This window comes from Taeniopygia guttata, chromosome Z (assembly GCF_048771995.1).
Source record: "Taeniopygia guttata chromosome Z, bTaeGut7.mat, whole genome shotgun sequence".
Classification (NCBI taxonomy): Eukaryota; Metazoa; Chordata; class Aves; order Passeriformes; family Estrildidae; genus Taeniopygia; species Taeniopygia guttata.
In genome coordinates this window covers 78,895,693-78,910,312 of record NC_133063.1, presented here as the reverse complement: position 1 = coordinate 78,910,312, position 14,620 = coordinate 78,895,693, and the positions used below count along the sequence as shown (strand labels likewise).

Sequence of the window (14,620 nt, the reverse complement as noted above, 5' to 3'; positions counted from 1 at the left end):
AGGAATAACCAGGAACACAGCAGCCCAGTTTCTGCAGAAGGATACAGACTCAACCAAATGGTCAAAGGTACTGAAGAATGAGGCAGTGCCACCCTTCCTGTAAGAAAGCAATTTTAAACAGGGAAAGGATATATGCTCCCAAAAAATGTTCAGAGCTGCCTTCCTACAAAAAGGATAACGCAACTTTATTCTTTTCTGCATAGCCCTACTTTTAAAAGGTAGTCATTACATCTGTGATATCTTATCTCCCTAGCATTACTCCATTTGTCCTTTCATAGTCAGTGAAATTTTAAGTTTATATAGACATAAATTAAAAGCTCTTTAAGACAGTATATGTCAACTGCATTAACTTGATTTGCTCTAATCTGTTCATTAGCTCAGAAGCAAATCATACTTGTGTAATAAACACATTTAGGAGTAATTCCATGTTTTTATCCAAAGTCTTTCAGGTGTGTCACCAGCACCCTCAGCTTGGTGCCAGCTGCAAACCTGTTGAGGAGCTGCTCTCCCTGTCTGTGTCACTGATTATTGAAGACCCCCAGTCCCAGGACACAGCCCTGAGGGACACCACTCATCACCAGCCTGCAGCTGGACATGGAACCACTGACCACAACTCCCTGTCTGTGTCCATCCAGCCAACTCCTCCTCCACTCAATCCTACACCCTTCACACCCGGGTCCCTTCAGTTTGGAGATGTCAATGTCACATGGGACTGTGCTGAATGCCTTGCAGAAGTCTGGGTAGGTGACATGTGTCAGTCCTGGATTACATCTCTTAGTCACACACTTGCTTTTAAATGTTCTTAGTGATGTGACAGAAGTTTGGCCTTAAGATACGAAGCAGAACTACACAATTCTGGTGTGGTAAAATGCATTTATCTAAGTTTATCAGCCTCTCTGTAGTTAACTGGAAGTTCTGGTAAAGATCACTTTATGACAGCAACCCTACATCTCATTCAACACAAGTTATGACAAGATGATTCTGAATAAAAGTCACTTGAAAATTGCATCCTTCTCACCATCACAAAACCACTCTTCAGTTTGCTACGTAAGACACTTGGTAAGAACTGCAAAAATTATATCCTTGCAGAACCACCCCCTCTGCAAGAACATCCTCACTTGATAACCTGACAGAAACAACCCAAGGATACTTGGAGAACTATCAGAGACTGGTTAGAAAGGGAAGAGGAAACACTTGACAATTATATTAATCTGGTAACTGAAGGAATAAAAAGCTACTTGGAAGGTTAAAAGCAATTATTAGCTATTAGCTAAACTGATATTGACTTCCCATATCAAGAAGTTTTCCATTCTCCCAGGCTTTTTAAAAACACTACAAGGGGATCAATCTCCCACCCAGTGTTCACTTCAATTAGAAGCAAAAGGTCCTTCAGCATTTAAGCATCAAATTATCAAAGGTACTGATTTTTTACAACTTTTCCCCTGTAGTACACCTAACTGGCATAGTGATAACCCATACATTAGTAAAACATACCACTAAATCTCTTTCTACACTTTTTATTGTCTAATGATGCTTTCATTTAAAGAAAAAAAAACAAACAAATAAACAAACCAAAACTTAAACATGAGCCAGAAACAAAGCCAAACAGGTTAAAAAACCAAAACCAAACCCCAAAGAAGAGAGAATAAAAACACCACCAAGTAACTTTACAAAGTAAAGACAGAATAAACTTACCATATGTACATGGCCACAGATCATCAATCCCACATTCTTGGTGAAAGCATGGACAAGGTGAAGCAAAGCTGGACGTGAATTTGGAGCACCTGTCATAATTAAGCACTGAGGTCTAGAATTATGAGGGAAAAAAAGGAGATTGGAATTAGAATAAATCTGGAATTCTGGGGCTTTTTTATTAACAGAAAAGTTTCTTCCAAATATTAGCCATAACAACATATTCATCATTGTAAATGTAATAACCTCATCGATTTTTATTAGATAATGTCAGATTAAGAAGAGATCAGTTGTTACCCAACTGTCAGCAGATCTATGACTAACTGCATAAAAATTCAGTAATCCCATTAAATCTGAAAATCTACACATTTAAAAAGTTCAAGAACAGATTTTAGACAAGACTAGGTCAAAGGGATTAAGGTTTTCTTCCCCACTGGTAAATCACACCCCTTGCATTTTGTAGCTTATATTCTTCTGTGGCCAGCAGAAATACTGAAATCATCTGCTTATTTTTACATTATCTTCCTTCAGAAGGCAGAGCCAACCTAGTGCAAGTAAGTAAAAGGCAACTTTTACATCCATTTTAAACGAGGAAACTTTTCCAAACTTCAGAAGTCATTACAAGTGATTACTTTTCATCATAATTAATATGTGATACCATATGAATCCCCTGAAGTAATCTCTCTCAATCTCTTTAGCTGCTCCATTTCATTTTCATGGGTTCTTTGTTGAAAACTCTGTTGCTGCCAGGCTCTTCATAACCTCAGAGGATGGCACCTGTACTAAGAATCCCACTCAATCTGTAATTCTGTCTACTTGGATGAGGCACAGGAGATGAACATGGCCTTAATGGAAACCTTGACAGCAAAACTCGTGACAGCAGCCTAGTGAACACGGAATTTCCTGTATTTAAGTGTTACCTGAAGTTTTTCACATGATCTTCCACTCCTGCGAGCCGAATGGAATGCTGCAGCGCATTCAGGTAAGTCAAGGCTTGAGTTGAGGATCCCCAGTTCACATCTGTTCAAAAATTTGAGGTTCCAATGTGTTATTACAAGCTGGACACTGACTAAATTCACAGATTTAAGCTACACCTTGCTACATTTTATACAATATTAGTCAACAAACTCTACAGCTTAATAGGAAATTATATTTAAAGATAAAATTTCTGTTTTAAGCAAAAAAGTTGAGGAAGGGAGTAACTGACTTTTTTTATCTCGATATTTCAAAGAGCACAACAACTTCACAGTCAAGAGAATACCACCTGAGGAAAAAATGCTGTGGTGAGTTATTTTATACCACAGCAAAGAAAAAAACTGAATCTCAAAACACTGCCTAAACAAAGTCAGATACTTTTAGTGGAAAACTGCTAGATTAAGCAGATCCTTTAAGACTGTTATTCTAATGAGGAAAAGGAAGACTCCACTATTATATTTTTCCTCCCACACACATCTCTTGATAGCTGCAATGAATGTACCATTTTCCATATTCACCTTTTCCTCCAACTATCATTTAGACATCTATGCCTAAGTGGCATCTTCATAATTTGGGAGGAGGGGGAACAGCAGTGACTATGCAGGAAGAATTCCATTTAATTACAAGTAAAAAGGATGAAACAGAAATTTAATCTAGTGGTCCAAACAGAGCAAAGTAGCTGGGGTTTTTCCCTGCCAAGGCCATCACTTTTTTCCCTTCTTTCTCCCCTCCACAGCCAAAAGAAGCCCCTGTACATACCTGGTTTCTTGTAAGTGACATAGATGTAAAGCCCAAGAACTATGACATAGGTTAGAAGTGCTGCCCACCAATTAATGACAAACATTACAATGCAGCACAGAATAGCTCCAAGGAGAGAAATCCACATATTGTAGTATTTGAAAGCAGGGCGCCAACCTAGTCAAAATTTTGGAGGGTAGAAAAAAGAGGGAGAAAATTAATTTAAGCAACAGTATAAAAATTTAAATAACAGTGCAAAACCTGCACTTTCTTTCCCCTTCCCTGGTATTCTGCATCCATTACATGTGAACATCTGAGTTTCAGTGACGCACAAAATGTAGACTGGCACATTTAAGCTTCCCATTTTCCAACACCTTTCAAATGAATTTGCACCTTTCTCACATAGATATGTAAATGCTCCTAATTCTACCCCCTAAAAGCACAGAAGGGAAGTTTGAGGATGCTTGTGCCCGTCTATCTATTGAACCAGGCTCAGGGAACTTTCTGCAATAGCTTTGCCTGACATTTGATTTTTCCTTTCAAAGGTAGGAAAGCATTAATCATCATCTCACACATCATTTTCTTACATACTACTGCTTTTAGTTGTGCATTTTTACTGTTTTCACACAGAAGTTCTCACTACATGAAAATCCAAACAGAACTTGGGTACATCAAAGTACTGGACTGCCAGTGTTTTACATTATTTGCTACAAGTTTATCCAAAATCAGGTATACACACCTCCATGAACACATCCAAGATTAACAAGTGTATAAAATATAGTTATTGAAGTTAGAAGTGTTGTGCCAACTGCTATACCCACCCTCTGAGAAGAAAAATAAATCTACCTGTTCAGTAATTTAAGAAGCTTTTAGGGGAGTTATTCCAGTACAACTGCACACGGACTGGGTATAAATTACATCTGTTCTGCAGGTACCAGGTTTTGGCTTATTCCTGTAGTTTAACCCACACTGAAAACTATAAAAATGGGGCAATACCACGAGCAATTCCTGTTTATTCTTGTCTGGAAGATGAAATACATTAACAGAAACTGAAGACAACAAAAAGGGTGGTTTGCCAGCACCAGCTACTGCATTAGCAAAAAAGCTTTCTTCCTGAGTTTCTGAATAAACTCTGAATTACCTTGTGTTCCCTCAGAAAAGATGACAAAATTAGTAGCCCACAACCCCTTCTGGGTCACCCAGTTCTCAAAATTTCAGAAGACCCATGAATACAACATATTAAGCTTTTAATGCCATGAGTAGTTCCTACCTGGAGATTTTGCAAGAGAAGCATGGAACACAGAGAAGTTAATCAAGGCATATGAGGCCAAGAAGAAATTAGAAATAATTGGAGCAATGACATTCAGTTCAGCTGTAAAACAAAAACAAAACAAAAAAAAAGAAAGAAAGCTGTTATCAAAGGTATCACACAATGGTTTTGAAGATTAGAAAGAAATAATTCTGCTACAAATAATCTTATTTTTTATATACTCTAAAGAAATGCAGTTTACCTTTTTTGCTGACAGAACTTTATGTCAATGATCTCCTATTTACTAAGTTATCTTTTAACAGTTAGGAAGTGTAGCTTTCAGCTTCAAAAATATAAGCACTACCAAGTGTTCTAGAAGCACAACATATTTTTTCAAAATCATTAATTGAGAAAACTTCATTCCCAAAAGGGCTTGGATCAAGCAGTGCACTAGTAGAGTGGGTTCTGAAGAATGACAGGAGGTTTTAATATTATAAATCAGTACCCTCACAACAGGGATGCTTACATGCCCATCAGTGAGAGAGAAAACCCTGATGCTCTCTCCTTTCTTCGAGGCAGCATGGTACAAAACATTTCTATGTGTATTCTCACCATCATAAAAGAAAAAAAAAAAAAAGAAAAAAAAAACACAACAAAAAACCCCCAAAAAAATCAAAATGCAGGATGTGCCAGCCTAGTCTGCAAATTAAAAGCAGTGGCACAGGACTCAGATGGACACAGCAGTTTGCCACTTACAGAGAACACATGTAGTTAATTATACCTACAGAACCTTCAGCAACAGCAGTGTCAGCTCTCAGCTTTACCATGTGTAACTTAACAGAAAAGCACATTTTAAATAATATTGCTCGTGTAAGATTGTATTTTACTGAAGCTGTCATTATTAAAAATCTGAAATAAACTTTCATATTTACAAGATATTAACACTGTCTCAAGCAAAGGATGTATTTCTATTGATTGATAGCACCTAAAGTCAGATATCTATGATTAAAAAAGAAGTGCAGTTAAAATTTACTGCAGCTCTTGACAGAGTTGTATTTAGGAGACAGAAGAAAGTAAGCCTCAAAATAACCAGATTTAGAATGCTGGCTTAGAATTAAGTTGTGCAATAGATCTCCAGGACCTGGTCATCAAGTCTACAACATGCACTGGGAATGCTTTCTAAAGGACAAAAGGGGATTGAGATTTACTAAAATTTCAAACTGACCAATTAGTATGAATCCAAGAGCAATTAAAAATGTTAGAATATATCCTCTCAGAGGTTCATTGTTCTTCCCATAGCCTTTAGCAAACATCTGAAATCCTGGATAAATGCTGTCCTTGCACAAAGCCTGAGGGGAAAATAAAAAAAAAAAAAAAAATCAAGAGTCAGCATGCATTTTGCTCATGCCATCTTCCATTGCATGCTATCTTTCAGTATACTTCCTGATAGTTTATAACCATCATAGACTAGTAATTGTAACCTCAACTGTGTTTGCATCTTGATATTTTGTATTTCCACTATTCTAGTAACATCCTCCTGCAAGAAGCAGATCTGCTCTTCTGTAATTAACTGTCTATTTTACTTGACTACTGCCTTACAGTCACAAAAGTCTTTTTTTACAGACTGTATTTCCTCAGGAAGTCAAAAGTTTGCCCAATATACACACTAGTTCTCTGCTTCAATACAACTGACTCCCCACTTAACTTTTTTTAACCCAATTAAAGACTGAGAAGGAGATTCAATAGTCAAAAAGAAGAAAGAGCAAAACACACTCAGGAACCTCAGAAAACAGTAACAAACTGTTCTCCCATTCTAAACAACAGGTAATTAGAATGATATCCTGATGTCATCTGCTATGGATAATGATGGCAGTATGTCAAAGTGCCCTTCCAAAAATAATGACTCAAAATTAAATATTCTTAAAAATATTACCATTTTCTTTCTTCCCTTACTTACCTGGAAGATCTTAGGGGCACTCACAAGAGACGCTAATGCGGATGACAGTGTGGCTGAAAAAATACCTGCAGAAATCAGTGGTGCAAATCCTGACACCATGCTCATGACCTGAAAAACACAATGCTTTTTTTTAAATATGTAAAAAAGTATACTACACAAACAGATGGTACCATTGACTACACAAGCAGAAAAAAAATACTACACACTCTTCACTGAAAAGCTGTCTGAATATCAGGTATTCATATAAATTAATGAACTAGAGACTGATCAGGGAATATAAATGCATCCTGATTTCAGGACAAGAGATCTGAAGTTCAAATTATCAAGGGCAAAAGTCTTCATGGGCACATAAGAAGATTAAAAGGAAGTAATGGAAGAAGAAATACTTTGGAAGTGTTATATATTCCAACTAGCCTACTGCTGACTAACATGGTCTCAGAAACCCCAAGTGATAAAACATGTGAAAAACACTTTTCTCAGAATCTCCATCATTTTAAGTTAGGCTTTTTTCCCCCAGTCAAAACCAGAAAGTCAAGACAAACTTGCTTCCTATCTCCCCAAGATCAAAGCCCAGCACATCTCTCTAACCTCAGTGACAGAAGTCAAATGTAAGCTGGATGAGTAACGAGCTGGTACCTTCCAGTCCCTCAGGGGGCCTTAAAAAAAGAGGGAGCTCATAAAAAGTGAGTGCAGAGTGCCATCCCTGCCCATGGCATGCATGTTACACGATCATCTTTAAGGTCCCTTTCAACCTAAACCACTCTATGACTCCACTCTTATGCAGATTATTTATGTACCACAGCTGCATCCAGCCTTACATCTGTCATGTGAATTAAGACACACAACTCTGTAATTAAAAAAATGTTCATGGTTTAATTAATACTTTTCTTTACAGAAAAAACAGCTGAGGTTGCTTTAAGACAGCCAGTGCTGAAGAATTTTAGTCAACAGACCAAACTAAGCAGGGCACTCTTCAAGCACAATGTTTTACATTGTGTAAAATGTCTTACAAAGTGATATAAAACCAATGTCTTATATTGGTTTTACATCACTTGCACTGCTGCCTTTTTCACCCTGACCATCTCATCTCAATTATCAGGAGTGGCTGAAGGAAAGCAAGAAAAACATGCAGAAGTCTCCTGTTTTAAAGTTTTTGTCACCTGAAATTGTAAAATCTTGCTGTCTAAATAAATCAGATGTTCTGAGACATGATGTAGAGATGACTGATGAAGTTTTGTTCACTAAGGCTAAATTCATAGTCAAATTTAGTGGATTTCTCCAGACCAGACTGACAGTGACACCTGGGCCTCTCAGTCAGCTGAATCTGTGCACTGCATCAGGTTTCACAGGTCAGTCAGTTCAAGGCATGCCTTGCTTGAAAAGAGAAATTTAGTAAATGGAGTTTGCAAAAAATGAGATTAAAGTATCTGCCAGAGTACGTAACAAATGAAGGAGAGAACTTCCTGGAGCCCACATGCAAGTTTATAACCAAAACCAAAAAAAATACTTGCTAGGCCTATAATCATAGAGGAGTAAAACTAACAACACATCTATTAAGCTACCTCTCTTATACCCAAGTTTAATTTAATTTTATAAGTAACAAAAAAAGTTACAGTTTTAAATGGCAGCTTCTAATAACCCTACATTATGTTACAGAATAAAACTTAAAGGTATAAATGCTTTACTATTATTGTAGAAAAACTTTTGCTACAGTAACATAATTAATAAATGCAGAATAATTTTTACAGAAGCAGTATGTAAATATTTTTTCCCTGCAAGGATGGCGTAATCAATCTTCCCTTATTACAGAGGGAATCTGTGTACAAGTGTCCATTACTTTTTTTCCCATATGTCCAATGTTTCTATTTTGATGCCTTCACTTTACTACACTTGCCTCAACTTGCTATTTGCTTCTGGCAATTGACTCATGTATTACATTCTCTCTTTCTAGGTTCTGTGCAATCCCTCCAATTATTGACACTATTTTTGACTATTACACTGTTTTATAAATTTGAGAGCTATCCCACCAAAGCCTATGCAATCAATAGTTGGCATTTTAAAAGCGAGTAAGTTATGCCTTAAGTTAGTTTAAGTGACTTTAGGAAGTTTCTCTAAGCTAGGAGAATACAGGGGGAACCAGATCCAGCAGAATCAGTGTGCCACGGTGTTAAACTCCCCTCCCTTCATCCCCAACACAATCCACACCTCCTGACCATGAAACCAAGGAGCCCACAAAGGCAGCTACCCACAGCACTGAAATTTTCATCCCTGCAAAATCATGCAGAAAAGGGCAGAGTGGCCCTGCAACCACTGGTGTGTTGACAAAGACATACAGCTCCTGCTGATAAGGGCCTCATTATGTTTGCCTGGCATTTGCAGTTAAGGCAGTTTCCTAGATTTCAAACATTTGGATTCATGAAATACCATATTTTGACTGTTTAGTTCCTTGGTCCAGCACTATGCAGCAAAACAAAAATGCTGTATTAGAACAACTGAGTTTCATTCTACTTTCAACTTTCACCCAAAGTTGAAAAAAATATCTGCATTTCAACTACCCAAAGCTGTAACTTTCTGATGGGAAGCTCTAGGCTGAGGCTACAGAGCCCAGACCAAATTTTTGAAAATATTCTTCTACCAGATGACAGTCTGGGCACAGAATAACCACTGAATAGAAATATCAGAACCCTGTGGAGACCTGTAATTTACTGACTGTAACAGAAACTAAAGAGTTTCTAAACTAAAGATGGTCATCACTAAAGGTGGTCTTCCTAAGCAGGTCTGACTAAGCCTGTCTCACCTCCTGTCCTCATTTAAAGTTCCACATTTAAGATTTCCACAGGTAAATCATATCATAAGTCATCCATCTGCTGCTTGAACACACCTAAGCCCTGAGTTGACCCAGCAGAACTTCAGATCAATTCTTTGCCAGAAGAACTGACTGCAGCAGAGTGTCCTGAAGGGATGAAGTCATTACACTGAGAACAGAAACTGGCACTTTCTGTCCCAAAACCTGCCTGTTTTCAAGCTGGAGGAAAAATACAAGAATCTTCCCTCACCTCAGGGATTAATTTTAGTTTGTGTAATATTTTTTTCTCAGTTATTTACCATACAGAAAAGACCTTGAGAGGTGCACAAGCATAGACAACCTCCTTCCCACACACACACCACCCTCTGCATATGAAAAAAAAAATCTCTTCTTACACCTAACAATCAGAGATACAAAGTTGTGAGCAGTTCAGTTATGAAATGGACGAGTGTCTCATTAGCTAAATAGCCTCTCACACAAACATTTTCCTTCTGACACCTGAGGGTGAGACATAAACCAGCATTTTTCTAATACCCACTGGTATTAGAAAAATGTAATTTCACAGAAAAGGTTCTCAACACTACAACAAAGCAGGGGGAGGTGTGAGGGGCGCTGCATTCTCTGTGCTGCCTCTGACTTTAAAAGTGACTTCTCTTAATTGACACCAACCCTTTTTTCCACAGAGAGGCAAGAATAATTTGGGAGGCAGAAATACTCTGAAGTACAAGTAACATATATATTAAGAACCTTGCAATAGTCATGATTTAAAGACACAATCAGAGGAAACCAGCTACAGGCTATTCACAGCTGTACACCTGACAATATGTTGGCTCTTCTGAGCTTAAAACAATGAAAAGTCATCAGATTTAGCAAATTGGTCAATCCCACATGAGAAATTCTGACGTTCTCTGAACAAGAACGAAGCTGATGACACACAAGAGACATTATTCCACTATAACAACTTCATCAGTGGATTTCAGCTCAATCTCTAGCCAACTTTTTGTACACTTTGGGCAAAGATGGGACTACTACAAACCAAGCTGGAATCAGTGAGCAGTAAGTTCACTGTCCTTGGATTCTTCCAAACCCTTACCAGTAGCTCATGAACAAGCCAGTTGGCTGTGGTGAAAGACTGTGAATTAACCCTTCACTTGTAGAGGATTTTCAAACACTGTAACATCACGTTTAATGAAAATTCATGATCTTATTACCACTAAAGAGGATGCTGTGATAAATATGTAAAACAGTCTTAAAAAAAACTGAGTATTTTCTAAAAAAATTAAAAATTTAGCAAGTAAATTACTGACAGAGGCTACCTATGATTACTCAGCAACATTATTGAAAAATGAGTATATCTACCCCCACCAGTGAATGATGACATTCAGGTACCTAAAGAAAGCTGCAGCACCAACACCTAAATCTAAGCAATTTTCTCACAAAAAGAGTAAATATTTATACCACCTGTGTATAAACACCTAAGGGTTTCAATATGTATACATTCTTTTGCATATCAGCTAGAGTGTAGCACACACCTATTACAGATAAAACTTGTATTTATGGAGGTGTGCATATATAGCCTATGACTTTTCCTAAGAAGCAATTAAAAACACACAAGCCAACAAATCCAAGTTAAAAACAAACAAAACATTCCAGAACAACAAAAAACCCAAACCAACGACCCAAAAAAACTAACCAAGAAACCCAAAAGCAACAAAAAAGCAAAACCAAAACAAAAAACCTGCACTGCCACTCTAAACCCAAAACAACAAACAAAAACAAAACCCACTAAAATCCCACCAAAAAAATCACCCAAAAAACTCCAGAAAAAAACCCAAAACACCAAAAAAAAAAAAACCAACCAAAAAACCCAACAAACAAAAAAAACCCAAACGCAAAACCCGATACACAGATTAAGGAGGAAGTTTCATACCTGGAAATTGTTCATCAGCCCATAGTGACACTCTGACCCTCCCTGAGGCTGACAGGATGAGAAGTCATAATTGAGTTTGCAGGCTGCACTAGTGCAATTTGCCAGCTCAGTGACAATGGTGTCATTAACATTCCCTGTGGCATCTCGAACTACACAGGAACCTACAATGGACACAACAATAAAAAAACCATTAACAAACTGAACCTGAATTTAAGGATATGTGTTAATTCCTTTTTATGTAAGCATAATCTCACAGACCAACATGAAAACACCACATTTAGTTTTTTTAACACGCTACAGTACTAAGCCCATCTTCACTACGAACAACAAATACAAACACAACAACTGCTCCCTTGGCTGAAACAATCTTTAGTGTTTTAATATATCTGATTGTAGGAAGAAATACAAAGTTTTGGCACAGAGGAAAACCAGGTCAGCAGACTTGCAGAAGTTTAAGAGCAGAATCTCTGGAAGTGTCCAAGGCCAGGGACACTGGGGCTTGGAGCAGCCTGGGACAGTGGAAAGTGTCCCTGCCATGGCAGGGGTGGCAACTGGATGATCTCTAAGGTCCCTTCCAACCTAAGCCATTTTATAGTTTTATGACTTTATACTTTCTCTTTTGCTCAATTTTCCTAGAGGAATGCAGATTTGTTTTGTGTGGATAGATGTTTGCAGGCAGGTATCCGTTCTGTTGCAGTTGTTTTTTTCCCAGTCACTATAACTCAGCCATTAAAAAAATAAATTCAATGAAAGTTTGTTGCAAGCCATTTCCCAATGTTTAGGTAAGCCATCCCCTATGTGACCACGGTATTTTTCAGCTGTTTTTTTTATGAAAAACAGACACATAGTACAATTTCTCCCACATTTTTTTCTTTAATCATCACCTTAAATACTGTCTTCAGTTCATCTATGATTACTTTTGCTGATCAAGAAAATGCTGGAGAAACAGCATTTCATCCTGTAAGTGTTAAGAAAAACTAAAGAGTACTAAAAGACCACCAAGTCTTATATTTCATGGGAATTTTGTCTCACAGATGACAAAAAGTAGATCAGACCAAGCATTATTTAACATTTTATGGTCTAACAGTAGAGGTAATCAAACTGTTTGAACACCAGGAAATACTTCCAGGGACTAGAATTAAACAAGGAGTGGGGAAAAGTTGACACAGTCAATAAAACTACCTTACTTTAATCTTTTAGGAATCTGAATGACAAGAGCTGCCTTGCAACAGAACCCCATGACAGCTAAGGACCTAAATTAATTACTTGCAAAAAGCAAGGAAAAAGGCAAAGATCTGCTGCAAGTTTAAGTTTATTCAGTAATATTCCTAGGCATCTATGTATGTTGTCCCTCTTCCATGGGGAAAGTTAATTCCTAATGAGCTATACCATATTTAAATTCTTGTGAGCCATCAGAACTTGATTAACAGCCCACAGCAACACCTGGTCCCAGTAGGTGGACATTAATTAATCCTTCAACTCCTCATTTCTTTTTTAGTTACTTATTATGCCTAATTGGTTAAATTACAGTAAGTTTCCTACACTGAACACCTGTCTTATGCTTTTCTTGTGAGTACGTGGAGGAGCTGAAGTTTTTTATTGTCTTCTTGTTTAACTGGGAGTAAAAAACTCTGTACGAGGAAGATGTTTCCCTTTCTTCACTATTCAAGTATTTGCCCCAGCCACTCAAGCAATATATAATGGATTTGACAACACACTTCTCAGCTGAACTGCTTGTAAATAACATTTTGTTGGTGATAAGATTGCAGTGGCAGGCCAATTATATGGAACAACTCTAATTAAATACCTACAGTGCACTACCACAGCCCTCCTCTCCCTCATTTTGTCAAAGTTTAAACTCAGCTTTGGCAGGACTTTCAGTCATGCAATCAAAATATGGCAGAAAGATACATGGCAGTAGGAACAAACTTAATGTGGGCCTTACTGATAGAGAATGTAGAACAGAAGCCAGACAGGAAGGCTCTGTGCTCAGCAGAAGACACTTAGATAAAAGTAACAATAGTAAATGTTACTTTCTGTAAGACTCATTCAGAAAAGTTTCATTTATTTCTATTATTCTAGCATTTTTCCCTAAAAAAGTCTTTAGGTCTTCCCTCCTGTGAAAATAAGGTTTCAGCTTTTCACAGGCATTTAAAAGCTTTTTCCTGCCAAAGTGAAACAGCTTTGCCAGGCTTTAAGCATGAGAAAGTCTACAGCCATCTCTACCAAGTTATCTCCTTAATATATGAATTCCAGAGGTACTACAGACTGCAGTTCAGAGTGTTTAATTTTACTAGTGCTGTAAACACCTACAGTTTGGCTCTTGTAAATGAGTTTTACTTTCCTAACTACCGGAAGAAGTTCTTAATGATACTCAGAATTTTGGCTTTTTTTTTGTTAAGAGTTTCCCTTGTTTTTAAAGAGATAAATGTAATTCTTTGAAATGTATCTTCCAAGATTTCTTAAGCAAACTTGCCTGTGAAATCTGCCTCCTCGTGCGACCTGCATGTCTGCATTAGTCCTTTGCTGAGTTATGAAACTGCACACAAACATCTCAGTTATCTTTCTGAAATAACTGCCTAGCTCTAGCAACAGGATCAGTAATTTTCTTTCTTTTCTACTCAATTTAGCCTTCTTACTTACTACAGAGCATAAAAATAGTGAGTTAAATTCAGAACATCCTCCTCCTCTTCAGATATGACTAGTCTCCAACATTTACCAGCCCCTTCAACTCTTTAGTGACTTGCTTACCACTCCTCTTGGAAAGGAATAGATTTGTCCAATATTCCTAATCCAATGGCTCAAAAGGAGCTAAATTTCACTCATGATCTGACTCCTGCTGCCTTTTCCTAACTAGCAGAATTCAAAGTGTAAGTCAGTACACAGCAGAACATTTCTGATTAATCAATTTCACGTCCAGCTGGATTTGCAAACTGCTTCTTTTGTCAGTTTTTATACTGTATTTTTCATGTTTGGAAGCTGATCAAAGTTATTCCATTAATAAGCGAGTATTAACAATAATTTTAGTCTTGTGTGGGCTGAGGTTCCAAAGGATTCAAATTTGGTAGCAAGAGGTCTATGCAGTCAATCTCATTAGGAAATGAGTGTAGCTCATTATGCTGCATAAAGCACAATCACTACAGAGCAGCTACTTGGCAGAGCTACACCCCCACGTCAGCCAACAGAGGCACACTAGCAAGATTGGCATCTTTGGAAAGGAAGTATTATTAGTGGTAAGATCAATGGTACTCTTATAAATGAGAATTTCATTCA

The 14,620-nt window shown here is 37.5% G+C and overlaps 1 protein-coding gene across 3 annotated transcripts in view; it reads right to left on the bottom strand.

The window, feature by feature from the left end:
* The window catches only part of SLC12A2 (solute carrier family 12 member 2), a 53,496-nt gene that overhangs the window by 13,764 nt on the left and 25,112 nt on the right, over positions 1 to 14,620 (bottom strand). For all 3 annotated transcript variants that reach the window (XM_002189138.7, XM_030257629.4, XM_072922940.1), the window contains exons 10-16: positions 11,348 to 11,508; positions 6,612 to 6,719; positions 5,880 to 6,003; positions 4,676 to 4,777; positions 3,427 to 3,582; positions 2,613 to 2,712; positions 1,696 to 1,807 (exon numbers count right to left, since the gene is read on the bottom strand). In XM_002189138.7, coding sequence (XP_002189174.5) covers positions 1,696 to 1,807; positions 2,613 to 2,712; positions 3,427 to 3,582; positions 4,676 to 4,777; positions 5,880 to 6,003; positions 6,612 to 6,719; positions 11,348 to 11,508 — 863 coding nt within the window. The remainder of the gene's footprint in view (positions 1 to 1,695; positions 1,808 to 2,612; positions 2,713 to 3,426; positions 3,583 to 4,675; positions 4,778 to 5,879; positions 6,004 to 6,611; positions 6,720 to 11,347; positions 11,509 to 14,620) is intronic.